The 21,108-nt window shown below is 40.3% G+C and overlaps 1 protein-coding gene across 1 annotated transcript in view; it reads right to left on the bottom strand.

Annotated features, from left to right (window-relative positions):
• The window catches only part of SNTG2 (syntrophin gamma 2), a 503,218-nt gene that overhangs the window by 156,712 nt on the left and 325,398 nt on the right, over nt 1-21,108 (bottom strand). Inside the window, exon 20 of the mRNA XM_075595051.1 lies at nt 16,306-16,515. Within this exon, the coding sequence (XP_075451166.1) occupies nt 16,306-16,515 (210 nt within the window). The remainder of the gene's footprint in view (nt 1-16,305; nt 16,516-21,108) is intronic.

Raw genomic sequence — 21,108 nt, 5'->3', positions numbered from 1 at the left:
AAACACATCTAATCCAGCTTTTAAAAGAACATCATTTCTTACCCTGTACTGTACTGTATGTATATATCTCTCTAGACATATATACATACATACATACATACAGTGGCAAGAAATGATATACCACAAAAAAAAATACACGTTTGTTAAAAAACCTTTTGAAAAAATGAACAAGTTAAATAAAATACATTTCTTTACTGTAGTTCACTTACCATTACTTGCCCCCACCGACTCCCGTTGCGCAGCTTACTCACGAACCAATCCACGATCAGGAACCCATAAAATAATAAACCAGAAAATAATAAACATTAAACTAAAAATCCAAACCAATCCACGGGTCTTCTATCTGTAATCCATCTTCATCTGTGTTCTTCTTTCTTCTATCTCCTTCCAGCGGGGCGGGGCGGGGTCTTCTCCCCGTCTGCGGCCACGCCCTGGTCTTCATTCTTTCCCGGAGGTCCTTCCTCCGCGGAGTCTGGCTTCAAAATGAGACGACAAAGGCTTTTAAAGGCCTATGACGTCACATTTTGCGTCATGGTTCCCACGGTCCTGATTGGACCGTGAAAACCATGTGTTTTGGCCGACAAAAAAAAAATGATGACATCAAATGATCACATGGTATGGTAGCCAATCAGAGCGTGGGAACTCCATCCCTACTCTGATTGGCTACCATACCATGTGAGGGCGGCCATGTGCCTTTTCATGACGTCATCTTAAAGGCAATTGAAGCAAAGCCATTCTGATTGGCTGTGCTTTCATTCCCTTGGCCGACAAAAAAAAAAATGATGACGTCACTTAAAGGGAATGAAAGCACAGCCAATCAGAATGGCTTTGCTTCAATTGCCTTTAAGATGACGTCATGAAAAGGCACATGGCCGCCCTCACATGGTATGGTAGCCAATCAGAGTAGGGATGGAGTTCCCACGCTCTGATTGGCTACCATACCATGTGATCATTTGATGTCATCATTTTTTTTTTGTCGGCCAAAACACATGGTTTTCACGGTCCAATCAGGACCGTGGATACCATGACGCAAAATGTGACGTCATAGGCCTTTAAAAGCCTATGTTGTCTCATTTTGAAGCCAGACGCCGCGGAGGAAGGACCTCCGGGAAAGAAAGAAGACCAGGGCGTGGCCGCAGACGGGGAGAAGACCCCGCCCCGCCCCGCTGGAAGGAGATAGAAGAAAGAAGAACACAGATGAAGATGGATTACAGATAGAAGACCCGTGGATTGGTTTGGATTTTTAGTTTAATGTTTATTATTTTCTGGTTTATTATTTTATGGGTTCCTGATCGTGGATTGGTTCATGAGTAAGCTGCGCAACGGGAGTCGGTGGGGGCAAGTAATGGTAAGTGAACTACAGTAAAGAAATGTATTTTATTTAACTTGTTAATTTTTTCAAAAGGTTTTTTAACAAACATGTGTATTTTTTTTTTGTGGTATATCATTTCTTGCCACTTTATGTATGTATGTATATATGTCTAGAGAGATATATACATACAGTACAGTACAGGGTAAGAAATAATGTTGTTTTAAAAGCTGGATTAGATGTGTTTTAAATTATTTTGTGTATGCTGCTACAGTATGCTTTATTGTGAGTTTAAAGTATTTTAAAATTAGATAGATGTATTCCTTGGTATTGTATTGTGTGTTTGAGGAAGGTCAGGGATAGGCTTGGTTGTATATTTTTTCAAAGGCTTAATTGTTCTGCTCTAGGCGTGAATTTGTTAATGGTTTCATTGTTCTTGATGGGAGTGTGAATTGTTTAGGGATGTAAATAATGATTGCTAATTGATTTTTGTTTACTTGCTTTGATTAATTTGCAGAATGTATACTGTATGGTGCATACTAGATATTTAGGCATCATTTATATTGGAATGTAAGTTGTTTAATGGCTTTTCAGAGGTTTAGTGATGATTTAGATTGAGAGATCAGTTATGAATATTAAAGGAAATTGATTTTAATTTAGTGTGTATGTATGGAGAAGTGTTTGGTTGTAGGACAGTGCTTTTGATAACCCTTCTACATTTATTTGTACTGTATATTGGTTTATCATGGGTGTGTATATAACGTGTGTGTATATATATATATATATATATATATATATATATATATATATATCTTTCTCTCTGTCTCTCTGTATATATATATATATACAGTATATATATATAGTTGCATGATGAAGCCACAGTACAAATTCATGGGTGAGGGTGGGTATCGGGCCTGTGTGGCTTAACCCCTTAATCACCTTTGCGGCTATTATCTGATAAGGTGTTTAAGGGGTTAATTGATATCTGAATGTAATTGCAATGTATTGGCTTTTGATTTTTGTTTACTTGGTTGTAGGGCAGTATGCTTTTGATAACCCTTCTACATTTATTTGTACTGTATATTGGTTTATCATGGGTGTGTATATAACGTGTGTATATATATATATACTGTATATATCTCTCTCTCTGTCTCTCTGTATATATATACAGTATATATGTGTAGTTGCATGATGAAGCCACAGTACAAATTCATGGGTGAAGGGTGGGTATCGGGCCTCTGTGGCTTAACCCCTTAATCACCTTTGCGGTTATTATCTGATAAGGTGTTTAAGGGGTTAATTGATATCTGAATGTAATTGCAATGTATTGGCTTTGTATTTGCTATGTATGTTGTGGACAAGACAAGGATTTTGCTGGCAACGGACACTTCGTATTGATGAGGTCAGTAGTACTTTATTTATTTGTATATGCTAGTTAATGTTTTTAATAATGGGCAATTAATCTATTATCCATATCTGGATAATAGTTATTTTGCACATTATTGTACTGTAGGTGTTGGGGGGGAGGGTGTATGTATTGAATGTATATGCCAGGTTTATTTTATTTACATTCAGGGTTTGATTCCGTGGTTTTGCGTGGGGCCTATGGAGACCACCTGTGGGTATCCTCGGGTATCCTAAAGGGTAGCAGGCTGGTGGTTCCACGGGTGACACATGCGGGGATGACGATGTGTGGTCCCACTTCTGTGGGGGCACCTCCGACCCGTAGTCTGTGGGCATGACGATGTGTGGTCCCACTTCTGTGGGGGCACCTCCGACCCGTAGGTGCGGGGATGATGATGTGTGGTCCCACTTCTGTGGGGGCACCGCGGACCCGTAGTGAGCACCCGTGAGTTCCCCAGACCCCCATGGGAACCACCCGAGGCCCCGCAGACACCTGTGGGTTTGACCCGGGGCTCCCAGACATCCTTGGGCCTACCGTGGGGACCCAATTGTGGCCCACGGTGACCCAAGGAGACCACCTGAGGGCCATGGTGCTGGCAGGATCCACCAGCAGGCCTGCAGAACCTGTGGAATGCTGCTGGTAAACTGTAGGTCTGTCCAGGTGCCCTGCCAGCCCACCGGGGACTAGCGTGGGACTGCGTTATGAACCCTGTATGTAAAAGGATAAATCTTGTATTTATGGGGGGGCACAGGGGGTGGGTAATGTATTTATTAAATATAATGCTGTTTATTGTGGGTCATTGTACTGTTTTTATTGTGGGTACTGGGGGTGGGGTTTTTCCCCAACGGTATGTGGGTAGGCCTCCCTTGTGGGTACTGACTGGGTGGTTAGGCCTCACGGGGGGGGGTTAGTGTGGGAGGGTATGTAGGCATCCCGAGTGGTGGGTGAGGGTGGGTTAACCCCTTCATGACTGTAGCGGTTAATAACCGCTATGGTGATTAACGGGTTAGGGCACATTACTTTGTATGTTTTAATTTTTGTGTCTGTTTTGCAGAAGCGGAGGGGCCATGGCCAGGATGGGGGGGGGGGGTAACGGTATGTGGGTAGGGGGTGAGGGTGGTTAGCAATGCAGGGAGGGAGATTTACTGGTAACAGAAACATCTCTCTGCCTTCAGTGTAATCTGTTTAAAGCCCCCTCCCCTCTAATGTGTGTTTCTGTAAAATCTCTCTCCCTTCAGTGTAATCTGTTTAACAGAAACATTAGGGGCGAGGGGGCTTTAGGCCTTTACATCTCTCTCCCTTCAGTGTAATCTGTTTAACAGAAACATTAGGGGGGAGGGGGCTTTAGGCCTTTACATCTCTCTCCCTTCAGTGTAATCTGTTTAACAGAAACATTAGGGGGGAGGGGGCTTTAGGCCTTTACATCTCTCTCCCTTCAGTGTAATCTGTTTAACAGAAACATTAGGGGGGAGGGGGCATTAAACAGATTACACTGAAGGCAAGGAGATACAGGGAATGTACTGTATTGTTCATCATGTATTTTGTTTATTGCAATGCTGTGTATAAAGTATAAGGTTTTTTACAATTAGATAGATGTAATCCTTGGTATTGAAAGGGTTAGCTTTGGTTTTAAATTGTGTTTTCTGGTTGGTACTTACAGTATATATTGATTTTGGTTTACTTGATTGGTTAAAATAGTTGACTTGTTTGGAAGTGTTTGTATTTACTGGTAGAGTAGCTTGCAATTATATTGTTAACATTCATTTGCAGAATGTATATGGTGCATAGATTTTATGCATCATTTATACAATGTAAATGCAATGTACTGTGTGGATTGGAATGTTATGTTTTATATTGTAAAATCAGTTAGGATTATTAAATGGATTATTATTATTGTCTGTATAGAGAAGCGTTATCTGTAGTACAGTATGATTTTGATAACCATTCTACATGTATTTGTATATTGGTTCATCATGTGTCTATATATACTGTATACTGTATATATATATACAGTATATATATATAATATATATATATATATATATATATATATATATATATATATATATGTGTATACAGTGTATATATATACACTGTATACACATATATATATATATATATATATATATATATATATATATATATATATATATATATATATATATATATATACAGTATATATATATATATATATACAGTATATATATATATATATATATATATATATATATATACAGTATATATATATATATATATGTGTGTATACAGTGTATATATATACACAGTATATACTGTATATGTATAGGGATTGTTATTATATATATACTGTATATATATCCAGTATATATATACAGTATATATTTATTTCTCTTCATGTATTTATTTATTTATTTAGATTTATTTATTTTTCAGCGGCTGCTGTGTGTGTGTATTTTTTTTATTGTGGGTAGCGGGGGTGGGTGAATGGGGTATTAGCCCCAACGGTGCTTGTTTAGGGCTTGCGGGGGGGTAGCGGGAGGGCTTAACCCCTACATGACCGTAGCGGTATTAACTGCTACGGTCGTGAAGGGGTTAAGTGCACCCGCAAGTCCTAAACTCACACCAAGGGCCAAATACCCCCTTCATCCACCCCCGCTACCCACAATAAAGCGGGCACGGTGGGCTAACCCCTTCATTGCCTTAGCGGCTATACGCTATGTCAATGAAGCAGCATTTCTGTACTTTTAATAATATTGTGCAGGAGCAGGGGGTCCCCTGAGTTTAGATTTCTGGCTCAGGGAACCCCCTGCTCACTGTACAATATTATTAAAAATACAGAAATGCTGCTTCTTTACCATAGCGCATAGCCGCTAAGGTAAAGAACGAGTGTTTATTTACTATATATACTGTATGTGTTTTATTTATACTGTACATGTGCAGAGGGTCTCCAGAGCAGAACCGCACTGGTTTCAGGTCTGGGGACCCCCTGCTCCCCGAGATACAGGCCCCTTTAGGGGGTGCCGGTATCCCTCTGCTCTGCTTGGTTTACAGGCCGCGATCACGTGGTCGGGCCCTTTAAACCAAGCAGAGGGATACCGGCACCCCCTAAAGGGGGCTGTATCTCAGGGAGCAGGGGGTTCCCAGACCTGAAACCAATGCGGTTCAGCTCCGGAGACCCCCTGCACATCTACACTATCAATAAAAATGGATTTCAAATGTATTTATTGTCATTTATTTATTTATTTATTTAGATTTATTTATTTATTTTTTGGCGGCTGCTGTGTGTATGTATTTTTTTTATTGTGGGTAGCGGGGGTGGGTGAATGGGGTATTAGCCCCAACGGTGCTTGTTTAGGGCTTGCGGGGGGTTTGCGGGAGGGCTTAACCCCTTCATGACCGTAGCGGTATTAACTGCTACGGTCGTGAAGGGGTTAAGTGCACCCCCAACCCCCCCGCAAGTCCTAAACTCACACCAAGGGCCAAATACCCCCTTCACCCACCCCCGCTACCCACAATAAAGCGGGCACCGTGGGTTAACCCCTTCATTGCCTTAGCGGCTATCCGCTATGGTAATGAAGCAGCATTTCTGTATTTTTAATAATATTGAGCAGGAGCAGGGGGGGTCCCTGAGCATTAATTTCTGGCTCAGGGAACCCCCTGCTCACTGTACAATATTATTAAAAATACAGAAATGCTGCTTCTTTACCATAGCGCATAGCCGCTAAGGTAAAGAACGAGTGTTTATTTACTGTATATACTATATGTGTTTTATTTATACTGTACATGTGCAGAGGGTCTCCAGAGCAGAACCGCACTGGTTTCAGGTCTGGGGACCCCCTGCTCCCCGAGATACAGGCCCCTTTAGGGGGTGCCGGTATCCCTCTGCTCTGCTTGGTTTACAGGCCGTGATCACGTGGTCGGGCCCTTTAAACCAAGCAGAGGGATACCGGCACCCCCTAAAGGGGGTTGTATCTCGGGGAGCAGGGGGTTCCCAGACCTGAAACCAATGCGGTTCAGCTCCGGAGACCCCCTGCACATCTACACTATCAATAAAAATGTATTTCAAATGTATTTATTGTCATTTATTTATTTATTTATTTAGATTTATTTATTTATTTTTTGGCGGCTGCTGTGTGTGTGTATTTTTTTTATTGTGGGTAGCGGGGGTGGGTGAATGGGGTATTAGCCCCAACGGTGCTTGTTTAGGGCTTGCGGGGGGGTTGCGGGAGGGCTTAACCCCTTCATGACCGTAGCGGTATTAACTGCTACGGTCGTGAAGGGGTTAAGTGCACCCCCAACCCCCCCGCAAGTCCTAAACTCACACCAAGGGCCAAATACCCCCTTCACCCACCCCCGCTACCCACAATAAAGCGGGCACCGTGGGTTAACCCCTTCATTGCCTTAGCGGCTATCCGCTATGGTAATGAAGCAGCATTTCTGTATTTTTAATAATATTGAGCAGGAGCAGGGGGGGTCCCTGAGCATTAATTTCTGGCTCAGGGAACCCCCTGCTCACTGTACAATATTATTAAAAATACAGAATTGCTGCTTCTTTACCATAGCGCATAGCCGCTAAGGTAAAGAACGAGTGTTTATTTACTGTATATACTATATGTGTTTTATTTATACTGTACATGTGCAGAGGGTCTCCAGAGCAGAACCGCACTGGTTTCAGGTCTGGGGACCCCCTGCTCCCCGAGATACAGGCCCCTTTAGGGGGTGCCGGTATCCCTCTGCTCTGCTTGGTTTACAGGCCGTGATCACGTGGTCGGGCCCTTTAAACCAAGCAGAGGGATACCGGCACCCCCTAAAGGGGGTTGTATCTCGGGGAGCAGGGGGTTCCCAGACCTGAAACCAATGCGGTTCAGCTCCGGAGACCCCCTGCACATCTACACTATCAATAAAAATGTATTTCAAATGTATTTATTGTCATTTATTTATTTATTTATTTAGATTTATTTATTTATTTTTTGGCGGCTGCTGTGTGTGTGTATTTTTTTTATTGTGGGTAGCGGGGGTGGGTGAATGGGGTATTAGCCCCAACGGTGCTTGTTTAGGGCTTGCGGGGGGGTAGCGGGAGGGCTTAACCCCTTCATGACCGTAGCGGTATTAACTGCTACGGCCATGAAGGGGTTAAGTGCACCCGCAACCCCCCCCGCAAGTCCTAAACTCACACCAAGGACCAAATACCCCCCTCACCCATCCCCACTACACACAATAAAGCGGGCACGGTGGGTTAACCCCTTCATTGCCTTAGCGGCTATCCGCTATGTTAATGAAGCAGCATTTCTGTATTTTTAATAATATTGAGCAGGAGCAGGGGGGGTCCCTGAGCATTAATTTCTGGCTCAGGGAACCCCCTGCTCACTGTACAATATTATTAAAAATGCAGAAATGCTGCTTCTTTACCATAGCGCATAGCCGCTAAGGTAAAGAACGAGTGTTTATTTACTGTATATACTGTATGTGTTTTATTTATACTGTACATGTGCAGAGGGTCTCCAGAGCAGCACCGCACTGGTTTCAGGTCTGGGGACCCCCTGCTCCCCGAGATACAAGCCCCTTTAGGGGGTGCCGGTATCCCTCTGCTCTGCTTGGTTTACAGGCCGCGATCACGTGGTCTGGCCCTTTAAAACAAGCAGAGGGATACCGGCACCCCTTAATGGGGGCTGTATCTCGGGGAGCAGGGGGTTCCCAGACCTGAAACAAACGCGGTTCAGCTCCGGAGACCCCCTGCACATCTACACTATAAATAAAAATGTATTTAAAATAATTTTTAATGTGTCGCTGTTTGCGCAGAGAGAGCAGTGGATCTCTCTCTGCTGCAAACACATCTCGCCCCCGCCGCCCATACAGTAGTATAATTTATGTATGTGCATATACAGTACTGTATGTGTACAGTACTGTATGTTAGGGCTTATAGGGGTTGTTGTTATACAGTATATATATACATATATATACTGCATTACAATTCATGAATTTATGCCATCTGGTGGACACGCGAAGCATTGCAGCCTATTAAATCCTGATCATTATCATTTAACAGATCAGGCCCCCGTCAGCCAGGCATGAACCGTTGCTGGGAAGGCAAACGCAACGCAGCATGCAAGAGGTGAGGAGCGGCGCATTCCAGGTATCTGCCAGGTACAAACTGGGCATTTGCTCGAATAAAGTGTGTCGCAGCAGTATTAAATCAATGTACAACAATTGTCATATTGTGCAATGCAAGTGACGTTGTGAATAAATTGTTTTGTATGCTGTAGCGCATGCGCCTTCAGATAATTCCCTTCGCGCATGTGCATGATTTTTCGTTTAAAGCTGCTCATGCGGATGCGTAATCCAATGTCTGAAATAACAATGCGAGACAGTGTCAAACCTCCCCCCTCCCCTACACCCCAAGAGCACGGACACACTAGTCAAATTGACTGTAGCAACGCAATTATATTTTAATTAATAAATTTGAATACATTATACTCGTCATACAATACCTGTAACGGTCTATGCCCGTGTTCATCAGCATATCAGAAATAGGGACTTGCATGGTGTATTGGGTCAACAAGAAAACAGGCATTTCTTATTGAGAATAAACAAACATCTGATTAATTGACAGTTATTGATTCAATATATTATTTAGTGGTAAATATAAAATTGTATTTTTATTCAGAGTTCTAAATAATTATTAATCATGTGATCAATTCTATATACGAGGCTATACTTTTATGTCCCTCTCTTTTGTAAGGTGACTTCACATATCAAGTGTTAAATATTGTTCACCTGACATACTGATAACATGAAATTCTCACTTACACATCAAACAATCTTTATTCTTACAATAGTACATGCACAACATTGTCCCCTCATGCATACATAACAATTTTTAACACACTTCATAACAAAGGTGTTTCAGTTTAACATACCATAGCCAGATGTGCTTGTTCAAACGGCAGAGCTTGTACATTGAAGATGTGGACAGCCATCACTATACTATGATGATTAAAGGTTTACACATGTAATTCTAATTAACATGAAGGACAATATATATTATTATTAAGAGATACATGGTTACTTACCTGAGAAATAGGTGGCGATCACAGTCCAATGTGTCTCCACCCCACTGCCTGTCAGCTCCTTATCCCCCATGTGATTCTTGTGTAAAATGTATTACTAACATCGTTACTCTGTCTCTTGAGCCATATTGATTGTATTATATAATTTATCAGATATAATTAATGAAGATGATATGAGCCAAATATGTTATATATGTCTAGTACTGATACATACTATTCCCCCATGTAAATGAAATGTCATTATAGTGAATTTCTAAATTTAAAAAGATTAAGATATATTTTTGGCACATTTTTTGCACACATATAAAGTTCTTTTCATGTTTTCATTGATTTATTTATTCATTTTGCACATTTTAAAGAGAGTAGCCATCTGTCGTCCATCCTTGCCTGCACAATCTGAAGAATAATATAAATAGAGATATAGAATGCATTCCTCGTCCAAAAATGAATGCATAAAATAAATAAATATTATATTACAGATGTCATACCTATGAATACATAATATGGTCATTCATTTAAATATACAGTATGCAAATATTAAAATTGGAAATAATATCCCCTAACCTTCCAAATTCTCTAAAAAAATATATGTATTTTGCATATCCTAAATTATAAATTGCACAGCAATCAAATTGTAAGATAGAGAAGTACTGAAATTCCAGAATAATAAAATAATTTAAAAAAAAAACCATATCCACCGATGGGCCACTTACCTCCTTCTCCTTTTCTTGAATAGAAACATTAAATATATTAATAATAACTAATGACCTCCGGAAGTCATTCCTTTATATAAACGTAATAAACTCTTAAAATAGATTATAATAAAGATTAAATAAGGATTGAATTGAGCTGCCATTTGAATACGATTCCTTCTCTGATTACATCATATGGATATTTGATATCAATGATATAAAATAAGTAACTGACAAAAGGACATTTCATAGATCCCTCTCCCCTTGTGGGGATTGTACTGTACTGCCACTATTGCTACTATTGATTGTATTGCTGTCTTTTCCCCCCGTTTTCCGTGTGCTTATTTGTGTACTAATTGCTATCTCTATAGCCATGTTAGATATTACCTATTTGTATTTTAGTACTATTAGAGCTGATTAGCATATTTAAGTGCTTAATTGCTTGATTATTCAATTCATACATGTGAATGGGTATATAAGGATTACCTGTATACCATTATACACACTCCTGACGAAGCCGAACACAGTTCCTGTCAACTGGGCGAAACGCATTGAGTGGACCTATTTTGATCTTGGAGGCGATCCGTAGCTCACCAGCCCTGCAGCCGTGACGTCACATTCTCCGACGGGCGCAAGGAGGGAAGCTCCAACTCCGGATTTCGATCAGTGGAAATCAGCTAAACTCAAGGGAGGGGGTGAGCAGCACGGCGAACCTTCAATTTCACTAAATTGAATGATACATGCTTATTTTATATTGGCACATTGAAAGTGTGCATTTTTGTACCTTTTTTTACATAAAGAAATTTATATCAGTCTGATTGCACTATGTAGTTCTCTCTCTCATCCTACATATACTTCACTCCATCGCTGACTGAGCCTTTGAGGGGGGATCCTGACCATACTATTCCATATGGGTAGCAGCCCTATTTGCAAACTGCTTTTTATTCACTGATATCCTATGAGTAGACAAGACATACGAGCCAAGAAACCATCATATGCTTTATTAATCAATTTCCCATACATCTGCACTTATTTGTGTGTTGTTTGTTTCTTTTTCCCTACATGCTCCTCCTGGATTGTTTGAGAAATATTATTCATCTGACATTCTGATAACATGAAATTCCCACTTACACATCAAACAATCTTTATTCTTACAATAGTACATGCACAACATTGTCCCCTCATGCATACATAACAATTTTTAACACACTTCACAACAAAGGTGTTTCAGTTTAACATACCATAGCCAAATGTGCTTGTACACACGGCAGAGCTTGTACATAGAAGATGTGGACAGCCATCACTTTACTATGATGATTAAAGGTTTACACATGTAATTCTAGTTAGTGACGCAGTGCAATATTGTGCAAAATGCAGCAACAAATCACTGCCAGACACCTTTTCAGGGGTGTACTGTAGGGTACCACCAGATCTATCAAGACATCTGAAACAACTTTTTAACAGTCCAAATGTCCGCTCTATAACCGATTGAGTGGATATGTGTGCCACATTTTATCGCTCCTCTGCAAGGGTTTGAGGGTTAGCCAGTGGAGTTAAGAGCCACAGTCGGAACCCGTTTCCTGAGTCACCTATAACACAGCGTTATCAATTAATATTAAACATTGTTCAATGTAGTAATGTAAATAAATATATTTTGTTATTTGATAAAAAAACATGATATATTAATATAAAAGACGTTATTTCAGATGTGAGGATTTTAGTCAGATATGAGAGGCTCACTAAACATGTAGATATGTCTATTTGAGACAATAGTACCTAATTTTATTCTATGCAATTACACATCCCTAGTGTAGCTGCATTGTCTGTAAAATGTGTGTTTGTGTGTGTCTCTATATATGTGATACAATCAATCACATAGATATTTGTATTATAAACAAGGTTTTTAAGTTTATAACATGTAGCATAAAATATTTATTAATATAGATGTGAGTATATGAAACACTATATATGTACTACTATGACATTTCAATATCAAATACATACACATAAAACATACGTGAATTTAACACTTCATTGTATTATATGTACTCACCCACCAGCTACTGTACCATGTCCAAAATGACTCGATTCAAATGCATGGAAGACTGATGAGTATCTTAGCATAGTGGAATAGTGGCTGGAACCTGAGAATCTTGCTAACACATTAAGGATCTTCATATTGGCATCCCATACCACCTGCACATTGATGGAGTGAGTGTTTACGGTTACGGTACACATGCTCATTCAGACTAGGCGGGCTCAAGGCAACATGAGTGCAATTGATTGCACCCATCACGCTTGGTGGCCCGGCTATGGTATAAAAACCATTCCTGAGTTACAGCCACTCTGTCTGCTCTCTAGGGAAATGAATATAATTCCTAGCGTGTCTAGTCAGTGCACAAAGAACCTGTCTAAAAGCCTGCAACAATAACGACTGTGAGACCCCGCCTACTATGCCCACAGTTGTCTGAAAAAGATGCAGAAGCAAGAAAATGTCATGAGCACAGCATTTTAATAAGGCCATGAACACAATCGATATCTGCTAATAATTTCATCCTCACTAAGCACTTCCAAAAGTGTGCGTTCACGGTAAAAGCGTGTGAGGATTAAGGAATCGCGCCGCCTACGGCGCACTCCCGCCATACCTATGTTCACGCGCAGGACTAACTCCAAGGAAACATCCGCAGGCTGCACAGCACGCATGCACTCGCAGGTGACATCACCAGGTACTGTGGGGATAGGTCCCACCTTCAGATTGCTTCACGTGTCGACGGCGCATGCAAGTAATGCATGTTGTGCCCAAGCTTCGTGGCAACACTGATCACATTACACACTCCCACCTGTCTCTTGCACAACTCTAACCAATCATGGCTTCCGCTGAGGCCGCGCCTCAGCTCCGCCTCCCTGTCTCATTGGCTACTCAGGCCCATATATGCTCAGCAGTGCCTCTGGCACTTTGATTGAGCAAAGATCCATGTATTGTTGTGTTTCACCACTCCTATGAGCACTTGCCTTCGCAGTCTCGTCTTGCCTTGTCGTGCTGTATCTTGTTTCATGTACCGCCCCGGATTTCTCCTTGGACTCCACACCTCTGGCTTACTGACCCCGGCTTACCTCTGACCCTCTGCATCTCTCCAACCCTGACTTCGGCACTCGGACAACAACTATTCTACTATCTCCTATCCCAACTTTGGCTAATAGTACCTTCTACAATCCGGACCTCTCCTACTTTTACCTCGGCAAGTGTTATGACAACTCTGACCTCTCCAACCCCGCCCCGGCTACCTCGACCAACTCACTCTCCAGACATGCTCCTGTGGCAGTGGGTGGCATTTCTACCAATTCCCACCTCAGTCCCGGGGTCCCACCTTGTTTATGGTGAGCACAGCACTACAATGTGTGGATGAGTCATGCCCTCTCTCCCCTCCCTATCATTCTCCTATCCTATCCCTCTCCTCTCCTATCCTGTCCCTCTCTTCACCTCTTCCTCTCCCTCTCTTCTCCTCTTCTTCTCCCTCTCCCTCTCCTATCCTGTCCCTATCCACTCTCCTCCAAAACCAGTCTTCTCATTCTCATCATAATGTGTCTCATCTCTATCTCCATCTCCATCTCAACATCTGCCATCTCACCCACGAAGTAAGTGTTCAATTGACTTCCTTTAAGTAGCTATGTCATTATGGTTTGTGACTTCAATAAATGAAAGGTGTTAATCAAATAAATGTAAAGTAATAGTCTTCATGTGTGTTTATTAACAATGAATATGTGTTCATTAGCAATCCCAAATCATTATAAGGTGATCATTTTTTAAGATGTGACTTAACTATTCAGATACGTAGGTTAGCCAAAGACAAAATATGTTTATAATAACAGTAATTGTGATGTACGCAACAGTCAGCAAAAGGAGTGGCAATTTGAGGGTAAGGATAATTGGTACTAAATCATTGAAGCATGTTGACGTGTAAAGCTGCAGTTAAACTGCCATTTTTTAATCCAAAAGATTAAATTTCACCTTTATTTTGTGCATCAATGTAATCTGCACAATTACAATACAAGTGATTAGCTAAACTGCCGATCGATCCGTTCTCCTCTAATCGTTCGCTTGCTCAGGGTTATTATATTCAGTTTTTGCACAGCATTGTGGTCAATGTAGTCCTGGAATATGATTGACTGTGCAGTTACAAGATACAATTAGTGCACTGCTAGAGAGAGAGCAGGGCTGAAGAGCCAGAGCCTATCAGAAGGGGAATGGGGCTGTCACTTTTGAAATGCTTCCTACATTAGAAACTTTCAAAATGTTTTTAAAACGTTTTTTTAATGCTACAAGTATTTTATCAAAGTACAGAAGTGATTTATTAAGAAAAATAACATTAACATATAATATATTGCTTCAAATGCTGTTTTAAATTCACACAAACACACACACCACATAAAAAAAATTGTAAAAAAAAATAAAAATAACGAAGAATTCTTGAAAAGCTAACAAAAATATGGCTAAACACCATAGTAGTAAAAACATTGTAGATTCATAAGACAATCTAACATATATTGAATACGTTAGACATGTTGGTTAAAGGTTTAAATGTATGTAACCTGTGATAACATATGTCAACACTGTCACAATAATTAAAGTTGATGTTAAAGCTGCTGTGAAAAGTGACGTTTTTACAAAATTAATTAGATGTTATATCATTAAATTTGTGCATGAATAATATCTGCACACTGACAAATGATTAGAAATTTTGCAGATGTATACATTAAAATGTACTTGTTCGATTGCTCAGGTTATTAAAATATTGTACTGCAAAGCATTGTGGGAAATTATGTCCATGTATCTAATATAACTGGGCAGTTACTAAATACAAGTGGTACCCTGCTAGAGAGAGGCCGGGGATGAAGAGGCCAAACCAATCAGAAGAGGAAGGGGATATAACTTTGATAATGCTTTATACATTTTAAACAACGAACAATTACTTACAAAATGTATGGCATGCAGATTTGTGTGATTAGAAACAGTTTTGACATAGCACATACATTATTTATTATTCTTTACAAACATGTTTGAGATTGTGTGAACTGTACCTTTAGGAGGTTACGACAGGACTATCCCATGACCCTGCTGAACTGAAACATTCATGTACCCGTATATAATCATAACATCAACAAGTCATATCTTAAAACATACATAACATACGCGGTGACACTATAAGGTAAATAAGGTAAACGGTTGTATTTATTACAACTCGTACTTTTCAAGGCCACGGAATCCCAAATATAAAGTATTATGTCTACTAGCATTCTACTAGAATAGCACGAGTTTGAAAATCTGGCGATAAGTGGCTTATTTTAATAATAATAATAATTATTATTATTGCCGCACGTTTGGCAATTTTTTTTTCGGCAAAAAATAATGGGGACATTTTTTCTTATCGCCGAGTTATTGGGGCTTACTGAATTGTTGTAGCTTTTTGGGCGATATGGTGGCGAAAAGTGGCTTATCGCTGCTTACAGCATGAGGCCCAAAATCTGAAAATACTAATCTTCGTCATTAACATGATTTCGGCCTTATTTTCTTTTCTGTTTTGTTTTACCATACTGTACATAGTTTCAAATGAGTTTTATACAGTATGTCAATTTATCTTTTTTGGTAAAATATTTTTCTAAATGAATTCATAAAATTCATCTATAATATGTGTACAGTATTTCCATAATGGGTGACTTATCTTGTTAATTGTACCATTCTGCACCAACAAGCCTATGGAAACTCTGTGATATTGTGCATTATAATGAGATATGTTGTGGTATCTGATGAAGCAATGTCAGTCTACTTCTGTAACTACTTCTGTAAATACTTACTCCTGTTCTTTGAACTTCCATGAAGATTGCCCTTTGGAAAGATCTCTCCCACATCGACAGCTCACTGCCCAGTTCAGTACTAAAATAATGGCTATTACCATGTCCAACCAATAAACTGAAGCAATATGGTCTCTGATCGTCAAGCACCTCATTTTGGTTAACACTTAGATATATGTTTTCTTGAATCCAGATTTCATCAGCTGGCCAAACCTGAAAGATATAATGTAATAAGTAAAACTTCTAAACAAATTAAAGGACACAATTTCAAAGTTAAAACAGCAATATTTAAATTTACTCTATTTCCCCACAGACATTAAAAATTTTTCATGTAAATAAAACTCAGTTTACAAAGGTTTAGAAAAAATAGACTTTAATTAGCAATCTGTTCTGTGTATCAAGAAAATGGGAATTGTTGATACAAAGAGATACCTCATTTGGTAAATACAGCATAATAATTGTGTCAAGGAACTCATCTCAAACACCTCCCATTCACATTCTGCAAATTACAACCTAACTCATGTGACTTGATATATGAACACAATGTAATATAAGGCCTCTCTTTGCATCAATTTCTTTTTGATTGTCTTTAAACTTACTGTTGTTGCTAAAAATACTTTGTATGATTTACAACACTATTCTTGACTTCAAAGCTTGAAAACACATGTTTATGAACATATTTAGAATTATATTTAAAAAAAAAGACTTAAGATGAATGATTATGACAATTAGAGATATTCAAAACTATTCAAAATGACATCGCAGCATTTTTAAACAATTCTCCAAATTCCCATCCTGGAAACATTTAGCAGAACTTTAAAAAGCTAAAAATGTAATTGAAATCACATTTCCACTATCAATTTGCAGTTTCGCTAATATAAATCGCAGCTGTCAAAGTTCTTTTGCGATTCGCCAATATGCTAACCGAGAATGAGGAGGACAGCTCTACATTTGTTTAGTAAAGTACCCATTAATTAATATACTGTACCTCCGAAAACACTCATCTATGCAACAATTGGAGAGGTACCTGTGAACACACCTGAGGTACCTGAGAAATATACTAATTTAAATATACTTTGCATATTCAATTTAGCTGATTTCTCAGGTATCTCATGTGTATTCACAGGTCTTAATGGTCCGCATACATCAAGCTGCGTTATTAAACAAATACAGTAATACCGTCCCCAAAAATGCGTTAGTTTTATAGTGCAATACATGAACGTTGCACCGCTAAAAATATATATATTTTTATCGAATCATTAAAAAAAATTAAGGCTTGTATTGTATTTTGTGGTATTATGATGCCATATATCAAGTTCCAATATTTATCGGAATGTAATTAAAGGCAGACATGCTGCAGTTTGTTTTTATCACTTACTCAAGGTGGGTGTTAGCTCTGTCTTGCTTATGTATATAATGGCAAATATATTGCCCATTATATATATATATATATATATATATATATGTGTGTGTGTGTGTGTGTGTGTGTGTGTGTGTGTGTGTGTGTGTGTGTGTGTGTGTGTGTGTGTGTGTGTGTGTGTGTGTGTGTGTGTGTGTGTGTGTGTGTGAAGATACAGTAATCTAAACTAGCATGGAAGAGGTGGTATTCTATAATATAACTTTAAAAAACATTATGGCGTTTCATGACTATCTAACCACAATGGGCTAAAAATGGATTAATATGTACATTAAACTATACTACCCTGCTTGTCTACCTTTGTGGCTAGTACAGCATTACTGTGCAATGCTTTGCTAACTCTTAAGGTAATCAAGTGGTTAATGTTTAATACCACCCTCCACTGGGAGTCCTAACCCCCCTCCCGAGCAACTGCCTCCTTCACCCACCCTCATAACCCAACAAACTTAATACCCACCCTATATACTATTGACCAATAGCCCAATTAGCCAAATGGTGCTAATCAGACTTTGAACATTAAACTAAAATGTAAAAAAAAAAATACTACCTAAAAAATACTAAACACAATATATTTAAAACATTAATCCATTGATTGTCACTGTGACTACCTGTGGGGACATAGATACCACATTGGCAATCAAGTGTTACCTGTAATCTAAATAATCTTATTTATCAATGTTAAACTACACTTTCTAGTTCCCTTTGCTGTCTTACTGGGTAGTAAAGCATTGCCATGCATTTATTGACCACTAATATAATCAAGGGATTAAACCCATACAACCTCCCAATTACTCTCATCACCCACCTGCTCAACAAACCTCACCCCACTATACTAATGGACAAAAGCTCATATGACTTTTTGCAATTACAAAGCATTAAAAATATACGTTAAAAAAAATAAAAAACGACCACAATTTTTTCAGGATTTCTAAAGGGCAAATTTTGCATGGTTAACAACCATATCGGAAAGTCTTGCACATCTTTAATGACAGTGCAATTTACAACTGAGCAAGTGAAAGGGCTCAGAGCACTGCTGGATGATATCAGGCTGGAGGCACTATGCAGTAAAAAAGCTTTTATTGCGGCATGACAGCCAGGGTTAAAAAGACATGAAGATCAATCCTCTGACGCGTTTCGTCTTGCGACTTTATCAAGAGACTCTTTGATAAAGTCGCAAGACGAAACGCGTCAGAGGATTGATCTTCCTGTCTTTTTAACCCTGGCTGTCATGCCGCAATAAAAGCTTTTTTACTGCACAGTGCCTCCAGCCTGATATCATCCAGCAGTGCTCTGAGCCCTTTCACTTGCTTACCTGGATCCTGCCGCCGGGACGGACGCACGTGACGGAGCAGCGGAGTTTCTCCCCCACTACAGCATACCTGAGTCGGAGCAAGTTTGTGAGTATGCTCACCTGCCGCCATGTAGAGTCACTGGGAGTGTGAGGCCCACCCAAGGAGGGACCGCCGGGTGCATTAACAGTGCACCGGACAGGTTAGAAGACCCCTCTCTCCATAGTGACTGATATTCCACGGCGATCTCAGTGTCTGAAGCTGTTACTTTATTATGGACTATATTGCCTTATGGGGATAAGAAACCAGGCTCATTGATTACATTTAAAATATTGGACTAATAACTATGTCATAGTGCAACAGTATTAATGTTGCATAGCATTTACAGGTGATTTTTAGAGCACCCAATTAGGGAATCTTCCCTTTTCTGTCAATTTACAACTGAGTTAACATTATAGCTCGGTGGAAATGGAGAAGGAGTGGCTCAGTAAGTACCGGCACTCACTCTGATAACAACAACACTGACATAGAAGCATGGTTAACCTGCTTCAATTTTCAGTGTACAAGCCTTGTGACCTACAGCAAGTCACTTTATCTCCCTGTGCCTCAGTCACCAAAATCATAAATTGTATGTTCATCTGGGCAGGGACTGTGTCTGTAAAGGTCTTATGTACTGTACTGCATACCATACTCTATATTGTAATTGTGAAGCTCTTTGAGTCCCATTGGGAGGAAAGAGCTATATTAAATAGAGTTGACAATGCTTGGTTTGTAAAATAAATTGTACCAGACAACATTTTTTCCAGATGACAGCAACATTTTAAACAAAACAAACCTCTGGCATTCTCTTTTTCTAAGTTTCTGGTTACAATTTAAACTGTCCAGCTTCCAGTGTGTATAGTACGCTGAAATAGTATTTAGCACTGCTGTCACCATTGTTAGTGAGCATCGCAGGAGGCTGATGCCCCAAAATACGGAGTTGTTTTTCATTTTATAAATGTGGCCAGGTCTCTTTATAGGCTCCCCCTCAGCCCCCTTTGTTTTGCTCCGGTTCCCCTTACCTCATGTGGAGTGGGGTGGGGAGGTTGCAGCGGCGCATGGGTGCCGGAGATGGGTTGTGTGCACCCCCATGAGATATGCAGGATGGAGGCTGATAGACAAGGCGGCTGGGTTGCCGGAGTCCCGTGGCGGACAGAGGGACTGGGCACTGCAATCTTGAGTATAGCCACGTGTGGGCTTGAAACAACGCATGTGCAGAGAGGTGCCAGTAGTTGCGGCAGCCATTTCAGAGCTTGCGCATGCGCAGGAGCACCTTAGGAGCGGCGGCCATTAGGGGCATAGATCCGTTTGGGTCTACAACCCCCAGCAGCCTCAGGGGTTCCAGTCAAGTGGAACACAAGCAGCCAATAGGGCTGCTGCATTTGTGGTAAGGTCAGCTCGCGCTGACAGTTAGGGCAGTGAGACAGTTAAGGCAGTTAGTCAAGTAGCCAGTTAGTGAGGGAGGGAGTTAAGGAGTTGGAGCCAGGGCAGACAAGGGGAAGGGAGGGTCTGAGTGTCAGTGGCACTCAGACTAGGCCAGAGAATCCCACTAGGTCCCAGATAGGCCCCACTCACGTGTAGCTTGTGGCTGCTGCAGGGAAAGCCCCTTAGCTAGGGACGCTTCCCCATTTTACTGTAGTGTCAGGGACACAGTAATCGCACACTGTGGTCTGGGACCAAACCACTGCAGTGTTATGAAAAATTCTTAAAGGTGAGACCCTCCTACCAGAGTCCACCCAACACAGAAGCAGATGCCATCGCTGAGGGCCACTTCGCTGGATCAGATGGATCCTCATTTCTAAGTCAGCAACGTTGAGTACTGAAGTACTCGAAGGTACTTCAACAAGTGCACCAAAAGTTCACAGGATAGCGCTACTCCCTACACTATTTGGTGGGCTGGACACTGGGAAAGGGACATCAGGGTATAGGTGCCTATTACCCGATGTACTTTTGGACACTCACTGGTGGTACTGGGCGGGGTGTTCATTAAACTGGGAGGTGGTTTTATGTTATATGTGCTGTCAGTAAAGGTTGTCATTATATACTGTGTGTGTTTACTAT

The sequence above is a fragment of the Ascaphus truei genome, chromosome 4 (genome assembly GCF_040206685.1).
Source record: "Ascaphus truei isolate aAscTru1 chromosome 4, aAscTru1.hap1, whole genome shotgun sequence".
NCBI lineage: Eukaryota > Metazoa > Chordata > Amphibia > Anura > Ascaphidae > Ascaphus > Ascaphus truei.
The sequence above is the reverse complement of the archived record's forward strand: the minus strand, read 5'-3'. Positions and strand labels throughout refer to the sequence as shown.